At 38.0% G+C, this 19869-nt stretch overlaps 4 protein-coding genes and 1 long non-coding RNA gene across 6 annotated transcripts; all 5 read right to left on the bottom strand.

Moving 5' to 3' along the window:
- Nucleotides 1-203: 203 nt before the first annotated feature.
- LOC148064928 (uncharacterized) lies at nucleotides 204-1666 on the bottom strand. Its single transcript, XR_015713437.1, has 2 exons — nucleotides 1622-1666; nucleotides 204-1039 (listed from the first exon to the last, which is right to left on the bottom strand). It is a non-coding gene; the product is annotated as an uncharacterized LOC148064928 (long non-coding RNA).
- Nucleotides 1667-2620: 954 nt separating this feature from the next.
- On the bottom strand, nucleotides 2621-5667 carry eif3g (eukaryotic translation initiation factor 3, subunit G). The gene is made up of 10 exons (XM_087809802.1): nucleotides 5597-5667; nucleotides 5468-5514; nucleotides 4715-4803; nucleotides 4450-4509; nucleotides 4221-4325; nucleotides 3944-4139; nucleotides 3747-3860; nucleotides 3045-3181; nucleotides 2809-2915; nucleotides 2621-2732 (listed from the first exon to the last, which is right to left on the bottom strand). The coding sequence occupies exons 1-10, from the start codon at nucleotides 5617-5619 to the stop codon at nucleotides 2717-2719; spliced, it is 894 nt and encodes a 297-aa protein (XP_087665928.1). The 5' UTR covers nucleotides 5620-5667; the 3' UTR covers nucleotides 2621-2716.
- A 1202-nt stretch (nucleotides 5668-6869) lies between these two features.
- On the bottom strand, nucleotides 6870-7811 carry LOC148064926 (protein L-Myc-1b-like). Its single transcript, XM_087808361.1, has one exon. It carries the CDS (start codon nucleotides 7809-7811, stop codon nucleotides 6870-6872), a length of 942 nt encoding a protein of 313 aa, XP_087664487.1.
- A 943-nt stretch (nucleotides 7812-8754) lies between these two features.
- On the bottom strand, nucleotides 8755-12704 carry p2ry11 (purinergic receptor P2Y11). 2 transcript variants are annotated; one of them, XM_087809800.1, is made up of 3 exons: nucleotides 12644-12704; nucleotides 11425-11441; nucleotides 8755-10527 (listed from the first exon to the last, which is right to left on the bottom strand). In XM_087809800.1, exon 3 carries the CDS (start codon nucleotides 10508-10510, stop codon nucleotides 9560-9562), a length of 951 nt encoding a protein of 316 aa, XP_087665926.1. In that variant the 5' UTR covers nucleotides 10511-10527; nucleotides 11425-11441; nucleotides 12644-12704; the 3' UTR covers nucleotides 8755-9559. The 2 variants fall into 2 exon arrangements, with proteins under 2 accessions (XP_087665926.1, XP_087665927.1); XM_087809801.1 differs by lacking the exon at nucleotides 12644-12704 and adding an exon at nucleotides 12592-12630.
- Nucleotides 12705-14322: 1618 nt separating this feature from the next.
- On the bottom strand, nucleotides 14323-19212 carry ppan (peter pan homolog). The gene is made up of 12 exons (XM_087809776.1): nucleotides 19033-19212; nucleotides 18597-18767; nucleotides 18406-18507; nucleotides 17061-17111; nucleotides 16709-16879; nucleotides 16464-16540; nucleotides 16169-16276; nucleotides 15966-16089; nucleotides 15462-15540; nucleotides 15142-15271; nucleotides 14895-15061; nucleotides 14323-14830 (listed from the first exon to the last, which is right to left on the bottom strand). Exons 1-12 carry the CDS (start codon nucleotides 19045-19047, stop codon nucleotides 14427-14429), a joined length of 1599 nt encoding a protein of 532 aa, XP_087665902.1. The 5' UTR covers nucleotides 19048-19212; the 3' UTR covers nucleotides 14323-14426.
- Nucleotides 19213-19869: the final 657 nt, after the last annotated feature.

The following is a 19869-nucleotide window of genomic DNA, read 5'->3' as shown; positions in this document are numbered from 1 at the left end:
GTATTAAATTCTAAAATAAACATTTACATAACATTACATTGTGCACAGCGATATGTTCAGGCTTTTCCTTGATTTTCTGGAACTCCTGTTGTGTTATCTTGACCCTAAAAGTATATACTTTATTGAATATTGTTTTCATTGTTTAAGCGCTTTGTGACCCTGGTCTGGAAAAGCGCTATACAAATAAAAATTACTTACTAAGGTATGGTAAGGTAAAACTTTATTGCTTACATTCAAGAAAGATGCTTAACAAACAACCTTTACTTACATTCTATGAATTTCTGCATGTACACATGGAAATAAAACAAGTCTACTTTTTCTTTGATGACATCTAACATTTTAGCATCCCAAATTCATTCCTAAATATGGACAGTCAAGGTAGCTTTCAACATTCAGACACTTCATTTCGAGCAATCCGAAATTCCCCTTTTCAGAAGGATCAAAAATTAACCCATCAGGAGTTGCCCCCAACCAAGGGGCGTCAGGGTGGATTACAAATCCACAACAGTAATGATGGACCCTCTTCCTCTGGCAGTACTCCCATATGGCATTTGCCTCCATTTCAAGCCCCCTCTTCATAGCTGCAGTCTGAGGAGTCCCCTGCAGCATCCGCTGAGCCAGACTGTCTTCAGTACGCGGACTTACCCGACAGATCTCCCTGAACCGTGAGGCAGTCAGTCTCGGCCTCCTTAACTGATGCCATTCACTGCATGCACTTTGTTCTCTAGTAGCCGATCGAATGCATGTGCCTCGTCCCAGGTGACCTCGAGACCTTTAAGGTGAAGCTGCTGCACTTCACTACAGACAAAAACGCAAGCGGGCGGCTGCAGGCGGTCACTCCGGAGAGGCGGAGACGGAGGTGGTGGTGGTGCAGCATGGAAGGACGGGTCCGTCTCGCCAGTCGCTGGTTGCTGCCGGTATGACGACGGACTTCCGGCTTGAACTGGGCGGAGTCAACCAGAGGAACTTCACCGCCGATGCCCATGCTGCAGATCATTGGCGCCTTCGCTGCGGAGAAGTTCTTATAGACGTCTGTAACCTAGGCATTAAAACAAAAACAAAAAAAATGATCACAATTATCATACCGTCAACATTACCCATTAACTTTTAATGTAAGTGAGTAAGTAATTTTTATTTGTATAGCGCTTTTCCAGACCAGGGTCACAAAGCACTTAAACAATGAAAACAATATTCAATAAAGTATATACTTTAAAGGTCAAGATAAAACTAATAACACAACAGGAGTTCCAGAAAATCAAGGAAAAGCTTGAATAAATAAAAACGACAAAAGATGTTTCTTAAAGGAGTCAGTAGATCCATCAAGCACAAAGAGAGAGGAAGATGTTTCCAAAGCTTAGGATCAACAGCCTGGAAGGATTTCTCTCCTCTGGTCCTGAACCGTGTTCAGGAACCATCAGTAGATTCTGATCCACAGACCTCAGAGCCCGAGCTGGGGTGTAAGGCTGGATCAGATCGTGTCCTTGTCCTCACACCACGACAAATATATTTGTAATGGAGAACTGTGAACAGCTCTTCATAAAATTGTCAAATACTAGTTTATGTATATCAATGTATGGTTGAGATCACACTATACTTTTGAATTTGATCCTGTCACTCCTACCTGAAGAACCGAGAGATCACTCAGGCCTTTGTAAAGTGTGCTCCTGTGTGAAGAATAAAATGTTACATATATGCCACATTTTCATTCAAACATTCATGCAAAAGTACAGTAATAAAACCACAGTATTTAGCTTTACAGCACACCTTGTTTCGCCGATAGCACAACCATTTAATCCACAGCTCCTGGTTTTACAGCCTATCGAACAACACAGGATATAGTTTAGAAAAGATCACATGTGTAATAAGTGTGTAACAGGTACATGTCACTTACCAAAGTCCTGGGCTTGCGCCACTGTTGTTGTTCTCCTTCAGGACAGCTTAGCAAAGGGGGGACCACAGGCAACAGGAAGTGCAAAGTACTTCGCCTGAAGATCCATCCTTCCAAAGCGGAGGGTACAAGCTGTTTAAAAAGCGAGAAAACAAGATTCGGGAACAGAGTTGACCATGTTGTCATTCTCGAGTCTGGCGCATTGAAACGTGAGCGTTATGGACCGTACCATTTGGAGGAGTAATAATGGGTGAGTACGGCTTTATACTTTATGATACAATTGGTATTCAAATGAGATTAGCCTTTGTAATAACTCATTTTGGTGTTACTGATTTTAAATTGGAACGTTTTTTTTATCGGAAACACGAAGGCTACAGGAATAACGAAACTAGAGTCCCCCCCCCTACATTTTGTGATAAATGACCAAGCGGAAGTAGATCTGGAGCTTCCTGTCAGTGTTTGTCTTCGTTGTGATTAATACAACGAATATTAATAGTTTTTGAAATAGTTCACAAACTATAACGAAACCCTTAAATGTCACGTAAACAAACACATTAAACAGGTGTCTTTTGTTGTACAAGTCGTTTCAGTTATTGTTCATTGCGATCACATTATAAAGGCCACATTTGAACTCTGATCAAAAACCGATCACACTACATTTGCCTAATCATTTATTTGAACTAAAGTGATGTTTATAAATTCATCTAACTGGTGCAAGTCATAAAACAGACGTTTTTTTGTTAAACCACTTTTCTTTATTCAGGCAACAGCCAAAATTCACTCCAGGAATAAAATCTGGCATCTCAACGGTGATGGTTCGTAGACTCCTCAATTGTTTGATGGCCTGCGAAAATAAGAAGACGGTTAGTTTTATAGTGAGAAATGACAAGAGATACTGAGTCTAATACTAATTTACTTACTTGGCCCATTCAACGTTGAGAATAAGATGATCATATCCGAAACCTGACACTCCTGCGATGGCTCTGGCTGCATCCTCGCGCCGATGGAAACTGATGAAAGCAAAGCCCTGCAGGACAACAGATCACATACGACGTTAGAGCCATAAGATCGCCCAAACAATAGCTCTTACATCAACATCTAAAGCGCCCAGTTACAAGTTCCATGTATTCTTAAAAGTAAAAAACCATGCACTGACCTTTGACTGTCCAGTATTCTTGTCTTTGGCCAGGTAGATTCTGGAGATGGATCCAAAAGGCCTGAAGAGCTCCTGCAAGTCCGTCTCACGGGTGTCCTCAGAAAGATTGGTCACACGGATGGTTGCGTTGTCGTCAGCTGTCGGATTAAACATTTGCATTTTTAGGTCATAAAGCTCGACTAAATGCTTTTACAATACGAGTGTGAATTAGTTTATTGTTGTGTATATAAAGCGTAGCTAAGGAAGGTATATAAGTTAACATATTTTTTTACATACCTCAAAAATAAAATGCACAATAAAAATGACAATGTTTTAAGTAGGAATGACTGTTTTTTACCAAACAAATTTGACGTGGGGTTCTGTTCATTGTAATATGTTGTAACAGTTGCTTGCTTTTCTTTGTTAAATTTGGAGTCTTCTCTTTATCCTTGCGTTATCGAAAATATTCCAGTATTGATTTTTTAGTTTCCTACAATATACAGCAGAAATTGATTGGCATGATGATAATTATGATGTTCAATAAAGGTTTTAAAAAAATTAAAAAAAAGGGCCAGTCCACCCAACAAACTGTGATACAGTAGTGCAAAAATATCAATCCATCCATCAATTGACCAACTCATTGTATTGGTAAGGATAGATGCTTCCAATTCAGATGTAAAGTTAATGATTTAGTTTCCATTAAAGTGACTGAACGTCTCTCACCTCTTCGGTTTGGCTGCATGGACTCTCCTCTGCGGGTTCCTCCTCCATCCCTCAGGCTGGGTGGCACATACTTGCCCGTCTTGCTCTGAGCAGGCTGCGCTGGTTCTGGCTCAGCTTTTGAATAAAAAATACACATCGTCAACAAACAATAAACAAGCCCACCGACTACAAATGACGTGGATTTTAGAGATGCTCACCAGAACCAGCAGGCTTATCCTTGTCTCCAGTAGAGAGACCCAGCTGTTCGGCCAACTCCTTCTGCATGGGTCCAAGAGTGTCCTTGTAAGGACAGCGGGTGGTCCAATGGTCTCCCTTGCAAATACGACAGGCGACAATCTTCTGTCCTTTCAGTTTGTTCATTGGATCTTCATCCTGGTCTGGGGCGTTCAAGTCCTGGAAGAAGATTAAGAAGACAGATCAACTACAAGTCTCATAAGCTGGAGGGGGAAAAAAAGAACGAGTGACGGTACTTACATCTTTGCTAGAAATATAAGTCATGTACACATCGTCGCTGACGGTTGTAGTGGCGACATTAGGTCCTGGAGCATCGAACTCAGAGTTTCCGAATTTCTTCCAATTCTAAGAAAAATAAGAATTAGTCATCGGGTTTGAAACAACATAATGGATATTAAATCTGTAAGATAACAAAGAAAAAAAAAAACCTTCACAAAAGCCAGATTAAGTTATTGAAGTGAACACCTACCTTTCTCCTTGCAACAGCTTTAGAGGCTTTTCGGGTTTCAATCTTGAACGTTCGCACAATCTAGAATAAGAAAGAAAATCTTTATTTTCAAAGTAAAACAATGTTGGTTAATAAATAATATAATTAAAATAAGTAAATAAGTCATTAAAATTCTATATAAATAAATTGTTTATATACAATTCATCTAGAGATTAAGAAGACATTCAAAAGAATCAAGATATACTTTTTCTTTTTTAAATATACATGTAGGAAAACATCAACAAACCTTTGACTTTTTTCCATCGTCATCTATTTTGTACTCTGTGATAGTTTTAATATTTCCTTTGACTGTTTCCTTAGAGGCTGGCAGCGTTCCTTCAAGGAAAAAAAGGTTAAAAATTAGATTTCATTTCAACAATTTAGGAGCCACGTGTAAGTATTTATTCAATCTCTTTAGATAGATATATTATTGATCCCCCCTTAGGATTGTACAGTAGCTAGAGGGGATTATTAATGGAATATATATTACTCCCCACTACAGCTACGTAACCTTTCTGATCAAATTTTACCAAATGTCTAAGACACAATGTTTATGATGTCATGTCAAAAGAACAGTCAATGGATTCGCATCCACTGATGTTATCGCATTCACTCAACTAGACAAGTGTTCACTTAAATAAATAAAGTTTTGAATTTAAATAAAACCCACAAATGTAGATAGTAGTTGATAATACGTTGCCATCATTTATTGTATTCATTTTGATGTTAAATGAACACAAGTAGCACAGATTAGCATTAGCTAAGCGCCGTGCGTTTACAGACAAACCATATGTTGGTTTGCTGCCTTCCAGCGGCGTAAATAAACATCCATAGACAATCCGATAAAGACTCAAATCTTTATATTCATAAAATTTACATTGTTTGTTGTTTATTTTCACCAAGTATGAAAACGTATGAGAACCACGTGCAAGAACAAGTCGCTTGTTCGGCCCATTTCCATCAATGCTAACGACAGCTAACATTGCTAACTAGCCTTTACCTTCATCTCCTTCCTCCTCGACCTGGTCCGCCCAGCTGGGCTTGGAGCTGAAACAGACAATACAAACGTCGATTCAAACATCACCAGAGAATTCATTATTTCCGCTTCTTTTTGAGAAGAAACACTCACTCATCGTAGTCCATCGACGGCATCTTTTCGGTGAGAATCACCGCCACCGGAGCACAGTAGGAAAGGGCAACACAACCACTTCCGGGGTGTGACCTTCACAGTAAAGGCACACGTCGATTTCATAATAAAATCCGACGTTTAGTAAGTAAGTAAGTAAGTAATTTTTATTTGTATAGCGCTTTTCCAGACCAGGGTCACAACGTGCTTAAACAATCAAAACAATATTCAATAAAGTATATACTTTAAAGGGCAAGATAAAACTGATAATACAACAGGAGTTCCAGAAATTCAAGGATAGCCTGAAAAAAAACAAACGTCTTAAGATGTTTCTTAAAGGAGTCAGTAGATCATCAAACACAAAGAGAGAGGAAGATCGTTCCAAAGCTTAGGAGCAACAGTCTGGAAGGATTTCTCTCCTCTGGTCCTGAACCGTGTCCAGGAACCATCAGTAGATTCTGATCCACAGACCTCAGAGCCCGAGCTGGGGTGTAAGGCTGGATCAGATCACTGATGTAAGTCTGACCATGAATAGATCTGAAAGTAAGAACCAGAATTTTAAAGTTGATCCTGAAAGAAACTGGCAGCCAGTGAAGAGCTTTAAGGATCGGAAAAATGTGAGTTCTTCTACTAGAGCAGGTCAGAATTCTCGCTGCAGAGTTCTGAATCAACTGCAGGCGAGACAGATCCTTCTTGTTAAGACATGAAAATAAACTGTTACAATATCCTTATTGAAATATTGAGTGAATTCAATCATTTGTAAATTGATCGTCGTTGAACAATTTAATTTATTAAAACAAGTATTTTCTAAATTCTTTTTATTCACACAGAGTTGTATATTCTTTTTGCTTTTATTTTAAAGACATGACACAACTTTATATGTATTATATTTATTTATTATTTCTCTTTGTTTTTGTTCTTATTTTATTTTGATTTATTTTTTTATGAAAAATTGCTGTATTTTCTGTGGCTATTGGAAAAAAAAAACAATTTCCCGAAGGAGACCTCCTGAGCGATCAATAAAGTTTTACCTTACCTTACCTTATCTTAATTTTGAGGCGATAGAAAGTCAACGTTCAAGTACAGATGTCAAATATATAATCTTGTATAAAAATTAAATAAATAAAAACACCCGTTTACGTGATCAATAGATTTAATAAATAGATTTATAAGAAACATGTGATCCAGCTCTTCAAACATTTTTGATAATAAAAACGCTCGAGCAGAAGTGAACGTTAGATTCAAACGGTTGAAGGTTCAGTTGCTGCTGAAGTTCTCACGAGCAGGACCTGAGCTGCTTCAGTCTCCTCCTCAGCTGGAGTCTCCGGACCCTCAGCCTGGCACCTTTGCTGGCCAGATGTTCGGAGTGGGCCCCCAGCTGGTGAAGGTACGCCGCGCCCTGGTCCAGGATGGACACCCTGGAGGGTTTGCGGAGGTCCGCCAGACCCGGGATCTGGTCTCGCAGCAGCAGGAACCTGGAGCCGAGGTCGTGCCGCCTCTCGCGCTCCCCCAGGTTGTGGGTCCGACGCTTCTGGTCACTGTCGCAGCTGGAGGTGGTGGTGGTGGAGGGTGAAGAAGAGCTGGTGGTGGAAGAGGAGAGGTCCGGGGACGTGGACCTCCTGGGCGGCTGGTTCTCCTGGTTCTGGGGGTCGGGAGCAGAAGATCTCCTCCGCAGGACCATTGGGGTGATGATCCTGGAGTTTGGAGACAAGGTGAAGTTGTGGTGCTGCTGGTGGACGGGCGTGTGGAGACAACCCCGGTCTGCTCTGAAAGTCTTTGCGTTGCCTTTCTTCTGCCTCAGTATCGAACCATCAACCACCGGATCATCTGAAAGAAAGTTCCCGCAGGGCCTCAGAGGAGAGGTCAGGACGGACCCAGCATCTTCAAATCCCAGATCTCTGAGTGAAGGAACCCTCCATGGAGACATGATGTTGCCCAGACTTGTAGGACTTCGACAATCTTCTCGAAGGTCCTTCACGAACATCTCCAGCGCGGCCGAGAAGCTCCACATGCAGCCCTGGAGCAAGAGAGATGGCAGGCTGCCATCTTGACCCAGGTCTTGACCCAGGAACTCAGACACGCTCTCCAGAGTGTCCCCGGAGGAGGGACGCAGCAGACCCGGGGGGGACTCCATGGCTGGACGCGCCTGGGCGGACTCCAACCTCGTCCACAAGTCCTCGCAGGAAGCACCAGGGAGCTCCTGGTGCGACTGGTCCATGATGTCTCAGCGAGAGAAGATGGAGATCAAAGCCACGAAGACTCACCTTTCAAGAGGAGAGTTGCCGAGTGACGTCACACGACAAAGACACATCAAAGGAAGATTCTCAGGTGAGTCACCAACGCAGCAGGTATGATGTTGTGACTGAAATCATTGAAAACGCAAGTTGCATACTTGGCTGATTATAGTACACAATAAATACTAATATTTGTATATGGAGTTTAAAGGCTATAATTAAAATATATATATACAGTAAATATTTAGAATTTTTTTTATTTTTATTATTGGAACAATAATATGTGTAAATGTGTGTGTGGGTGTGTATATATATATATATATATATATATATATATATATATATATATATATATATATATATACGTATATATATATATATATATATATATATATATATTCAAAAAAATTAAATATTTTTATGGCAGTTATATACTTCCATAAATTAAAGCCCATAGTTATATTCTTTGTATAAATATTTATATTTTAAAAACTAACCCTACATTTTCAGGTGTATATTATTAATTAGAAATGTGAATAATGGACAAATGGGTTCCATTCGTTTTATATATATATATATATATATATTTGTATATGGAATTTCAAAGGCTATAATACAAAATTAAATTATTGGAGCAAGAATATGTGTAAATGTGTGTGTGTATATATATATATATATTGAATGACGCACCATTTAAAATACTCGAAAATTAAATATTTTAAATGACAGTGATATAAGTCCATACATTAAAGCAAATGGTTATATTCTTTGTATAAATATGTTAAAAACTAACCCTTTATTTTCAGCTATATATTATTAATTATAAATGTGAATAATGGATAAATTAATATTTGGTTTCCATTATTTTTAGAGAGTTAAAATTCTACTTGTTTGATTTAGAAAAAAAGATTGAAAATAATGTTTGGAAAAAATACAAAACAATTCTTTATTCTAATTCAGTTTCTTCTAGAATACATGTCATATAATAATACACATCTTATACAAACAATTAAAAAAAACAAAACAAGAAATGTGCCAAAACAACAATAGAAACAGTAACAGGTGAGTCTTGTTCAAAATTAAAGTGGTGAACTATGACCCTTTACAGAAGAATTGATCGATCAACAGTATATTTTCAATGGGAAAATAAAAACAATTGTACTTCACCTACAAACTGATACATTTAATAATATATATGGAGGAAAATGACAAATTTAATGAGTAAAAAAAAATCCATTAGAAATGTATTAATTTAATTAATTAAGTATTTTCTAAATTATTTTTATTCGCACAGAGATTGATATTCTTTTTTCTATTTTTATTTTATTTTTAAGACATAAAAACAACTTTCTATGTCTTATATTTTTGAGGCGATAGAAAGTCAACGTTCAAGTACTAATGTAAAATATATATTTTGTATAAAAAATAAATAAAAAAACACCCGTAACGCAAAAAAAATCTACTTCACCCACAAACTGATCAGTTAATAATATATATATATGGAGGAAAACGACAAATTTAATAAGTAAAAAAAAAATCATTAGAAATCCCTGTTTATTATCATTAATAATGATTTATTGACTAAACTACTAAAGTATTCAGTTTATCTATAGTTTCATGCTTTAGAGTTTTTAACGTGTATTCACACTTACTCTCTTATCATTTGAATGAATCATTTTCCGTTTTGGCAGACTAAAGCACACGCTGAACTAAATGAAAAAGCGACTGGGTTTCACTTCCTGTATTCTACTCTCTGATCTTCTTTGCGATTCCTTCCGCAGCATAAAACCCTGATGCTGTCGAACACGGCCATGTAGAGCAGAGGATGGATGCACATGTTCAGGGTCGCCAGCCCTTTGGAGACCTGGTACATGTAATAAACCCCGCAGTTGAAGGACCCGGGCTTCAGCTTCAGGTGCAGGTTGTACGTCTTGAAGACGTGGAAGGGGAGGAAGGACACGGCGTAGAGCAGGAGCACGGACGCCACCAGCAACGCCACTTTCCTCTTCTCCAGCCGCGTGATGTTGGCGTTCCTCCACACCACCCAGACGACCACCACGTAGGACGCCAGCGTCACCAGGAAGGGGACGAGGCAGCCGAAGATGGCCAGGAACACCACGTAGGCGTAGTGCGGGCCCTCGTCCTCGGCCGGGCCGCAAAAAGACACGCACAGCGTGTTGTTGCTGCGACTGTCGGGGCAGACGGACGCGAACGTCCACGCCGGCAAGGAGATGGCGGCCACGACCAGCCAGACGAGCACGCCGACGGCCTTGGCGTGGGCGGGCCTCACGTGCGAGTGCGTGAAGAAGGGCCACGCCAGGGCCACGCAGCGGTTGACGCTGATGGCCATGATGAAGAAGATGCTGGCGTACAGGTTGCAGTTGAAGAGGAAGCGCTCGATCTTGCACGCCGCCTGGCCGAACACCCAGTGCTTGTCCAGGGCGTAGTAGGCGATGAGGAGCGGCAGCGTCAGCACGTAGAGGAGGTCGCTGACGGCCAGGTTGCAGGACAGGACCACGCCCGTGTGCCAGTTCTTCCTCTCGCGGACCACCAGCAGCCAGAGGGCCAACAGGTTCCCCGCCAGGGCCACCACGAACTCCACGCCGTAGACGGCCGGCAGCAGCTCGATTTGAAACCTCACGCACTCGCTGAAGCTGTCGTTGGACTTCCCCATTGTTGCCATGACACCTCAGATAACATCTGTGGAAAAATATGAAGTGATACCATTTTTAAATAATTCATTGTAATAATGGCTGTATTGAAAAATTTGTTTTTCCATTGAATAATAAAAAAAAAGGTTCAATTTATGTTTTGTTTTTTTTTAAATAACTTGAAAATGAGTTCCATTAATTCAAAAATAAAACGTTCTGAGTTCATTATGTTTGTATTCATAGCGTTTTAAATTAAATATTAAAACATTGGTATAATATTGTTTTGTTGTTGAATATTAAACTCAAAAACAAATTAAATATATTTGTGTTTTATTGGAGTTAGAATAGAAAACTCAGTAATAATATATATATTTATTTATATATATAGCGCTTTTCCAGACCAGGGTCACAAAGCGCTTAAACAATCAAAACAATATTCAATAAAGTATATACTTTAAAGGTCAAGATAATACTGATAAGACAACAGGAGTTCCAGAAAATCAAGGAAAAGCCTGAACAAATAGAAACGAAAGGTGTGAAAAGAATAAATAGTATATCTACTGTATATATATATATATATATATATATAAATGCATTCAATTCAATTATTTATAAAAGCAAACCCAGCCTTTCAAGATAGACATTTTCTGAATTCCAAAAATCAAATCAAATTCAGCCTTTGAAGAAAGAATATATTTTATTCAATAAAGATCAAATTGAACCTTTAAATATACAAATTGTTGAATTAAATTATTCAATACATATAAATAAATAAATAAATAAATAAAAATGAATAAATTAAGATAGTTTTTAAAATACTTTTTTTTTAGTTTTTAAACTAAACGATTCAATAAAAACAACAAGTTTGATTATTTGAAACTCGACCGTCCAACATTCTGATGGCAAAGGTTGTAAAAATCATGATTTCAAGGACATTTCAACTCACCGAAATCTCCTGTCGTCCTGTGAGGCAGAAAGAAAAGCGTCATTAGTCGAGTGCGTCTGAAAAAAAGCTCTGCATGTTTGCAACAGATGAGTGTCACTTCCTTGAGTGTTGTAACTTTGAGAAGTGACGGTTACATCAGTCACCATCTGTGATCTGCTTATCTTGACGTGCATCAAATTGTTCCATTGGTCAAAGAAAAACATTACATTTGATCCAAATCAGTAAGAATAAAAAAATAAAAGAAGTTGTTGCAACAAATGCATTCATGCATTAAATATTGAAATGTCAAGACAGGAATTTAAAAAGAGCAAAATGTAAGAAAGTAAGTAAGTCATTTTTATTTGTATAGCGCTTTTCCAGACCAGGGTCACAAGGTGCTTAAACAATCAGAACAATATTCAATAAAGTATATACTTTAAAGGTCAGGATAAAACTGATAACACAACAGCACATGTTTTTTTATTTTCCAAAGTCTAAGGTCAACTTTGGTCGTGTAAGTTAACATCAGTGAAGAAAGTATGAAAGTACCAGTCAGTAGTATTTGAATATTTTCTTTTTATTAGATTGAGTCTAAAAAAAATAACTTTAATCCCTTTTCTTGCAGGATTTCTTGCTGCTAAAAACAATTTAAGGGAATTTTATTGAGTTCTTTTATATCCATTTTATTTGACGTTTTTTAATGAAGTTTTTTTTAGAGGGAACATGGCTGGGTAAAAAAAATATATGTATTAAAAAATACGTTAAGCCAGATTCATCCACCAACACTTCGAACTAACATAACAAGTATTTGAATTAATATGTTTTTTTTCCTTATGAAGTTAGTTTCGTTTCCTTCTGTCGCGCAGTTCAGTGACGAAAATACGAAATAAAAGACATTGTGTCTCTACAACAAAACACTAGATGGAAGTGTTGAGACCATGTGTCGGTTTTATATCGTTTATTCAACTTTAACTTAAGAAAATACAACTTTTTTTCTGGCATTTTACTTGTTGCAGGTTTTTAAAAAACGCGTTAGCAACATTAGCAACTGAGGCGTTTTTGTTTTAAACGGACGATGTTCTTATAGATGAATAAATATGTCTGTTAGTTTCATGCGAAAAACTGAACGAGCGATATTTAATACATTTATTTATAAGAAGCGAGAACCAGTGAAATAAACGAACTTACTTTTCAAGCAACGTGATTTAAACAGAGAGAGACGTCAAAATGTCATCCTTACCTTCCTTGGCTTCCTGTCTTCTGCAGCCGCAGATGAAAGTAACGATTGAACAGTTGAGTTTACATTCCATCGACGTGTTTCCATTGAAGAAGCTGGTTCTCAAAGACAAGTCCTCACTGGACTGGAGGGGCCACACCTGGCTTTATGCCCCGGGGATTAGTTTGATATTAAATGTCACAACCTTTGTAACTCATTTTAACATTTTATTCCACGCTTTCCATTCATAATCAGATAAAAAGTACCTTTAATTGTGTCATACATACAAGTATTTGTATCAGGGATGATCGCTAGTTGAACCCAAAATCAAATACATTCAAACATCTCAACCAGTTTTATCTTAATACTAAATAAAGTTATTTATCTTCGCTAAATGTCCAGAATAGACAAGGCGTCGACAAAGGAATTTCCTAAAGATCCACATTTGATAATTTGTTGTAAATAGCAATCAAACTAAATTACAAAGAGTATAATATATAAAAAAAGATGAAATCTTATTCTATATATCTCATTTAAATATCAATTAGGCCCCACAAAATGGCTGCCTTGGTGCCCCGTTCTGTTTCTATTGTTTATTTTGTGTCATTTTAATCTGTGATGAAGCCACAAAAAGTCCTAGGTCAAGCAAAACATTTAGATCATTTGTGTCTATGCCAATTAAAAAGGTAAAAGGCTGTTAACATTAACGTGGATCCTAAATTATCTGGATCAGGCGCACAAAACTGAATTTCCAAGTTATAGTCATAAGATATAGTCAGATATAAGGTACCTTTAATTGTGTCATACATACAAGTATTTGTATCAGGGGACGATCACTAGTTGAACCCAAAAATCAAATAAATTCAAACATCATCACGCAACCATTTTTTATCTTAATAAAGTGATTTATCCTCACTAAATAAAATGGCTAAAATGTCCAGAATAGACCAGGCGTGGACAAGTTAATTTCCCAAGGGGCCACATTTGATAATTTGTTGTAAATAGCCGTCAATACAACCCGACAAAATTACAGTTTATTTTTTTTTTAAAAATGAAGGAAAGTTTGCCTTTATTTAAATACAGCTGTATTTTATTAGAAATGTGAATAATGGACAAATTAATATTTCATTATTTTTAGCGAGTTAAAATTCTACTTGTTTGATTTAGAAAAAAGATTGAAACTAAAGTTTTGAAAAAAAATACAAAACAATTCTATATTCAGTTTTCTCTAGAATAAATCCACAAAATGGCTGCTTGATCCCCGATTCTGTTTTTCTATTTCTTACGGCGTCAGTTTATTCTGTGATGAAGCCACAAAAAGTCCGAGGTTGCATCAAGCAAAACATTTAGATCATTTGTGTCTCTGCCAATTGAAAAGTAAAATGCTATCAACATTAACCTGGATCTCAAATCATCTGGATCAGGCGCACGAAACTGAATTTCTAAGTTATAGTCGTGAGCTTTTAGACCAAACTAACAATGAAAAAAAACTTAGAAATAAAAAGGTATACAAAATATTAGAAACTAAAATGCATAAATAAACTCGAGTAGGTGCCACAGAATAGTTATTTTTAGCTTATTCAAGTTAAACCGAAATCAGTTTGGTAGTTGAACTCATGCCATAAACACAGTAGACGGGTCTTGTCGGTCTGAAGTGGACCCACCAGGGTCGTCGACACTTAAAATAGAAAATTCACACAGAATTGAAAAGATTAATATTTATGTAGCAAACATAAAAAATATACATTCTCTCTCAGTCCTGTCGATCAGTCACTCAAATGTCCAGCGTTCATGTCCACAGGTCTCTTCAACTTCTCCCCTTTTTGGATTTGAAACCCTTTCCTCCCGAACCGGTCTTCTTAAAACCTCCCTTCGGGCTTTTAGATTTGAACGACTTGTCTTTGTTCCCGAAACTCTTGCCTTCAAACTTCTTCTTGCCAAACTTCTTTTCTCCGTCGCCGTAGTTTGTCCGAAAAGCTTTTCCTTTGGGAGACGCCGTCGTCGTCTTCCCGAAAGATTTCCCGCCGTCCCTCGGTTTCTTCCACCCTTGTCCCCGTTTGTCGTGTCCCGGTCCGTCGTTGTAGCGCCCCGGACCGCTTCCCTTCGCCCCTCGATCCGTCCGTGGTTTGCCGTCGAACGACTTCCTCTTCTTAAAAGGCATGCTTGACCTTTCTGAAACCACCCTCCTCTTCTTATTGGCAGGGAACATATCTGCACACAAATGGATTTCATGTTCAGTTTGAACTTCTTCCTGCAGCAGTAATATCCATCGTACCTTCATCTGGCTCCTCCCCGACCGCCTGTCTGTAATAGTCAGCCTCGTCGTCCGATTCAACTACAGCTGGACGACCATCCTGCGCCCCAGGATCCTCCACTTCAGGGTCATCCTCTTCTTTCTTTTCATCGACATGTTTCCTCTTGATTCCCTCGAGACTCTTTTTCCTGTTGGAACATCAGGGTCATTTACACGTGTGAACAGGAATAAATCAGCTCAAGCTCTAGACATGGTGTTGCAACTTTACTTGTTCTCCTCTCGTTTCTGGATCTTCTCAGCCACGTCCTGCTCCTGCTTTTTCTTGCGCTCCTGCTTCTCCTTCAGTTGAGTCGCCTTCCTTTCCAGGATCTCCTGGATTTCCTCCTCAGTTTTGGAAACTGCAAAAGTAGTAAACTATCAGAAAAGTGATTCTCCCCCCCCCCCCCCCAATTGTCATATTTAACAGTAACTAAGATGCATCAGTAAGCGTTTACTTTTAAGAGTGAAATCATGGAGTTCATATCTTTCCTGTCATCACGCGCATCTGAACAAAGATTCAGGAGAAGGTTCTTCTCAGGAGGAACTTACTGACTGCGTGGAAGAGCACGTCCCCGTCGCCCATCCCATCCTGGATCTTCACCAGCTTCATGGTGAGACGAGGACCAATCTGAGAAAGAAAAGCAATTGGAATCATGTGCGCTCCTCTCAGCTTGTCGGCAAATAAAGTGTAAATAGATGGAACTTTATTGATCCCTCTGTAGGTTCTTTGTTTTTCCAATTAGCACACAGACAATAGATTCATAAAAACACCTATAAAAAGTACAAGATGACAAAATCCAAGTGTAAAGATAAAGAACATAGGCCAACATTATCCAAATTAAAAAGAACTCAAGTTTAAAACCAATACTTTTTTGTACTTACTTATACGACTAATATTGTTAGAAACGTACATGTGAAAGAAAGCTTTGACATGTTAATGATCAGTTTTGACTTAAAAATAAAAGCTCAGAGATTTGTACGTACAAGTCGCATCTGATTTTTAGACCTCCATGTCCATCGGTTTGACAAATTCAAATGTGATTCCAAACTCACCTCAGTCAGACGGACTGCGCTCTGCTCGGCCGCCATGTTCCCTCTGCCGGCGTACACCTGAGGCAGCTCCGTGATGTTGTGGTCTCCGTCCTGTTCCGCTTCACTTTCGGATAAATTTGCCCCCCTGAGAGCGAAATGATACAACTGCAATTAAAAATGTATACCTCCAGTCCATGCGGATACACTCAAGAGAGATAACTCACTTTATCAGCAGCTCGCTGATGTCGTCGAACTTGCTCATGTTGGGGAATCGCTCCTGCATCAGCTTCTTGACGCCGCGGCTCATTCCCACAGGGACGACCTTCAAGCTGCTGCAGGACGACAACAATTCAAACATTTAACACAAGATAAAACATTTATAAGGGATCAAATATATTCTCGATCGGAGGCTCATCAGTGCGTTTACTTTGAATATACATCACTGAACAGTCAATTCAAAAGTCGTCATCATCAGAGCCATATAGTCTCACAATTACTTTAAAAAGATAAAACACTTACTAATGCCGGAGTTCAATTTCCTCCGTTGCCGGGTCGTAGTTGAGCATCACGCATCTCTTGATGGTGTTGAGACTCACCTAGAACAGAAGCACTCTTAGCGAAGGCCACTTTGGTTTCAGCCGAACGAGTCAAGACGCCGACCGGCATCAGAAAGCGTTTACTTCTTTCGTCACAGATGAACTCGGAAGCTAATACAGTCATCATTTGAATTTTTAATAACGACCACAGATGAGGACCGGACATACCCTGTGCACGTTTATGGAGGGGAACATGTTCTGGAACATGGTGGCCATCAGTTTGACCTGCATGCCGTCCACGCCAAAGTTGTTGAGGATGAGAAGTGGGTGGTGAGTGAACTGCTGGTCATGCATCCGGTGCTTCTTCAGCGAGGTGACCACGTCTTTCACCAGCGTGTACTGGAGGAAAAAAAAATAGACCATTTAAAAAAGTAGAAAACCTAAATGGCTCTAAAAATATGTCATCTGAAGTACATCAGAACGTTTACTTTGAAAAACATCACTGGACAATCAAGGTGTTAAAATAGCATCACTTGTACTATCTGCTGCACTTTTTGTCAGTAGAAGCTTCTATGTTTACCTTGAGGATTCTGAAGTGAAGTGTGGGTCCTTTAGGGAGACGAGCCATTCTCTGGAATATAAAAACATTCATTAGATAATGATAACAATTAAAACAGTAATTGACTGGTCCACTCTGAGCCTTTAACATTTTTACACGTGTAAACGCATTTAAAGTTACTGTTAGTTCAATTTTTTAAACATATCTACGACATTGTGATGTACTGAACGTGACAAATAGAACAGGGCCCAAAATATTCTTTTGTAATCCTAAAGTTTACAATGTACATTTGTATAATAAAAAATGTGACCATTTTTTAATATTTCAAATTAAGGGTTATAGGTTCTTTTGACACAACATCACAGACCGTAGACAACTTCCCTTAAACTTTACATCCGAAGGCGTTATGCAGGAAAATTCCACAACTTGATTCTGAGACTCCTGTGTTTGTCTCTGATGTTTGACCTTTTAAGCATACATTTTATTGAGTATTGTTTAACCACTTTGTTACTCTGGTCTATAAAAGTGCACCACTAATATCACTTACAATTTTATATAATTAATTTCCCCTTTCCCTACTTATGGTTCCACACACACGGCTCAGGACCAGAGGAGAGAAATCCTTCCAGACTGTTGCTCCTAAGCTTTGGAACGATCTTACTCTCCCTTTGCGCTTGATGGATCTACTGACTCCTTTAAGAAACATCTTAAGACGTTTCTATTTGTTCAGGCTTCTCCTTGATTTTCTGGAACTCCTGTTGTGTTATCAGTTTTATCTTGACCTTTAAAGTATATACTTTATTGAATATTGTTTTGATTGTTTAAGCGCTTTGTGACCCTGGTCTGGAAAAGCGCTGTACAAATAAAAATGTACTTACTATATAGTGTTATTCTGTATTTAATTATCTTCTCTGTAAAATACTGCTGGTATACAAATACTCATCTAAATTCACTACCTTAGGTTTGAATCTGTTGAATGCTAGAATGAAAATCTTCAGTTAAACAAACTTGTTATTTCTCATATCTGATAAACTCAAAATTTGTCATTTTTAAATGAGTATCAAATGTTTCCATTTGTTCAGGCTTTCCTTGATTTTCTGGAACTCCTGTTGTGTTCTCAGTTTTATCTTGACCTTTAAAGTATATACTTGATTGAATATTATTTTGATTGTTTAAGCGCTTTGTGACCATGGTCTGGAAAAGCGCTATACAAATAAAAATGACTTACCAGGTTGTCAAAAAGACTGAATTAAAAAAATTAAAAAGGAAAACTTTGAAGTTCCTAAAAATGACATTTTCAAATACAGCATTTATAAGCAACAAAGGTGTTGGTTCCTGCTGGTTATTCACATCTTTAAGTTCTCACCATATTTATGGTTGTTGGTGTTTTACTGAAGATCATGAAGTGAGTGACACCCAGAGGTCCTGCGATTGAAACGAAGTCCTTCATCGTGTTCTTCCTCCGGGCCTGGTCCAGAGGAAAAAAAAAAAAATGAAGTCAGCACAAATGTATTCACACATGAACAAGAGTTAGGATCAACCACTCGGGGTCCGGACCTTGAGACTCTCTGCGGTGTAGGGCTGCATGAGTCTGCGGAAGTCCAGGATCAACTGAGCCACGTTTTTCCCGACGACTCCACGATGGAACACGAAGGAGTGAGGGACAGTTCCGTACGTCTCCTCGGCCGCATGGTTGGCATCTACACGTGCCTTCTTCTGGTTCTTAGTCTTGGAAAGAAAAAACACACCATATTAATATTAACGGAATTTAAACTCAAAATTACAACAAGTGCATACGCACTTAAATGAAAGCCTCTTTTTTTTTTTAACAAATTTGCGAAAGACATCTGAAATAAAACTAGCTTAAACATGTATCACAATAGCAATTTTACGAAAATACAAAAATAAACCTGGAATAAAATAAAGGTTGAACATACATAACATTTTAAACAAAATGGAAGCTAACAAGCTAACACATCATGGTCTTGCTTACCTTCGATTTCCCCATGTTTCAAGGGATTATTTAACTATTGCAGACGTGTGACAAAACTCAGTACCGTTATACGATATAAAGTCACAAATATTAGAATAAATAATGAGAATATTTTTAAGCAAAAATATTCTGTTCAGCTACTCCGCCTGAGGAACATGGACTTCCACATGGTGTCAGCTCCCTGTGTCACACGCTAAAGGGCTCGGGTTTATACAAGCCGGACATGACGACAACATTCCGGATAAAGCGTGATGCTCGTATGTTTAACTAAAATGAAAAAAGAAAAAAAGGATTTGGCACATACTTTATAAACAGATTATGAAAAATATTCTTTCAAAAATATTTTACTTTACACTCACACACTTATAACTTTTGTTTATTTTGTTTACATTTCGATAAAAATCCGTGGATTTATCAAGTTTCACACCGTAAATATTTTAAAATAATATACAATATATACATGTTTTATAAATAATCTATCTTTAAAAATATTGTTTATGGACTCTTTCTGTTTTAAAAAAGGTATGTATTATTAAAACCAAGGCTGATTAATTGTCGTAATTAATTACGTTAATTTTGATTTTATTAATTTTAGATCTTATTTTATTTTGGTATGTTTTTTATGAAAAATTGCTGAATTTGCTGTGGCTATTGGAAAAAAACAATTTAGTAAATAGATCAGTAAAGTCTACCTTACCTTATCTTAATAATAAGCCTTTATTTATTTTACTTTTTTTGTTTAAACAATATTTGACAGATTAATTAGAACTAAATGTTGAATTGATTTCTTTTGTTTTCCCATTTTTAAAAATATAACTTAATCAATGTATTCTTTAT

This window comes from Callionymus lyra, chromosome 15, assembly GCF_982586985.1.
Source record: "Callionymus lyra chromosome 15, fCalLyr1.hap1.1, whole genome shotgun sequence".
NCBI lineage: Eukaryota > Metazoa > Chordata > Actinopteri > Syngnathiformes > Callionymidae > Callionymus > Callionymus lyra.
Note: the sequence above shows the minus strand (reverse complement) of the source record. Positions and strands in the feature narration are given on the sequence as shown.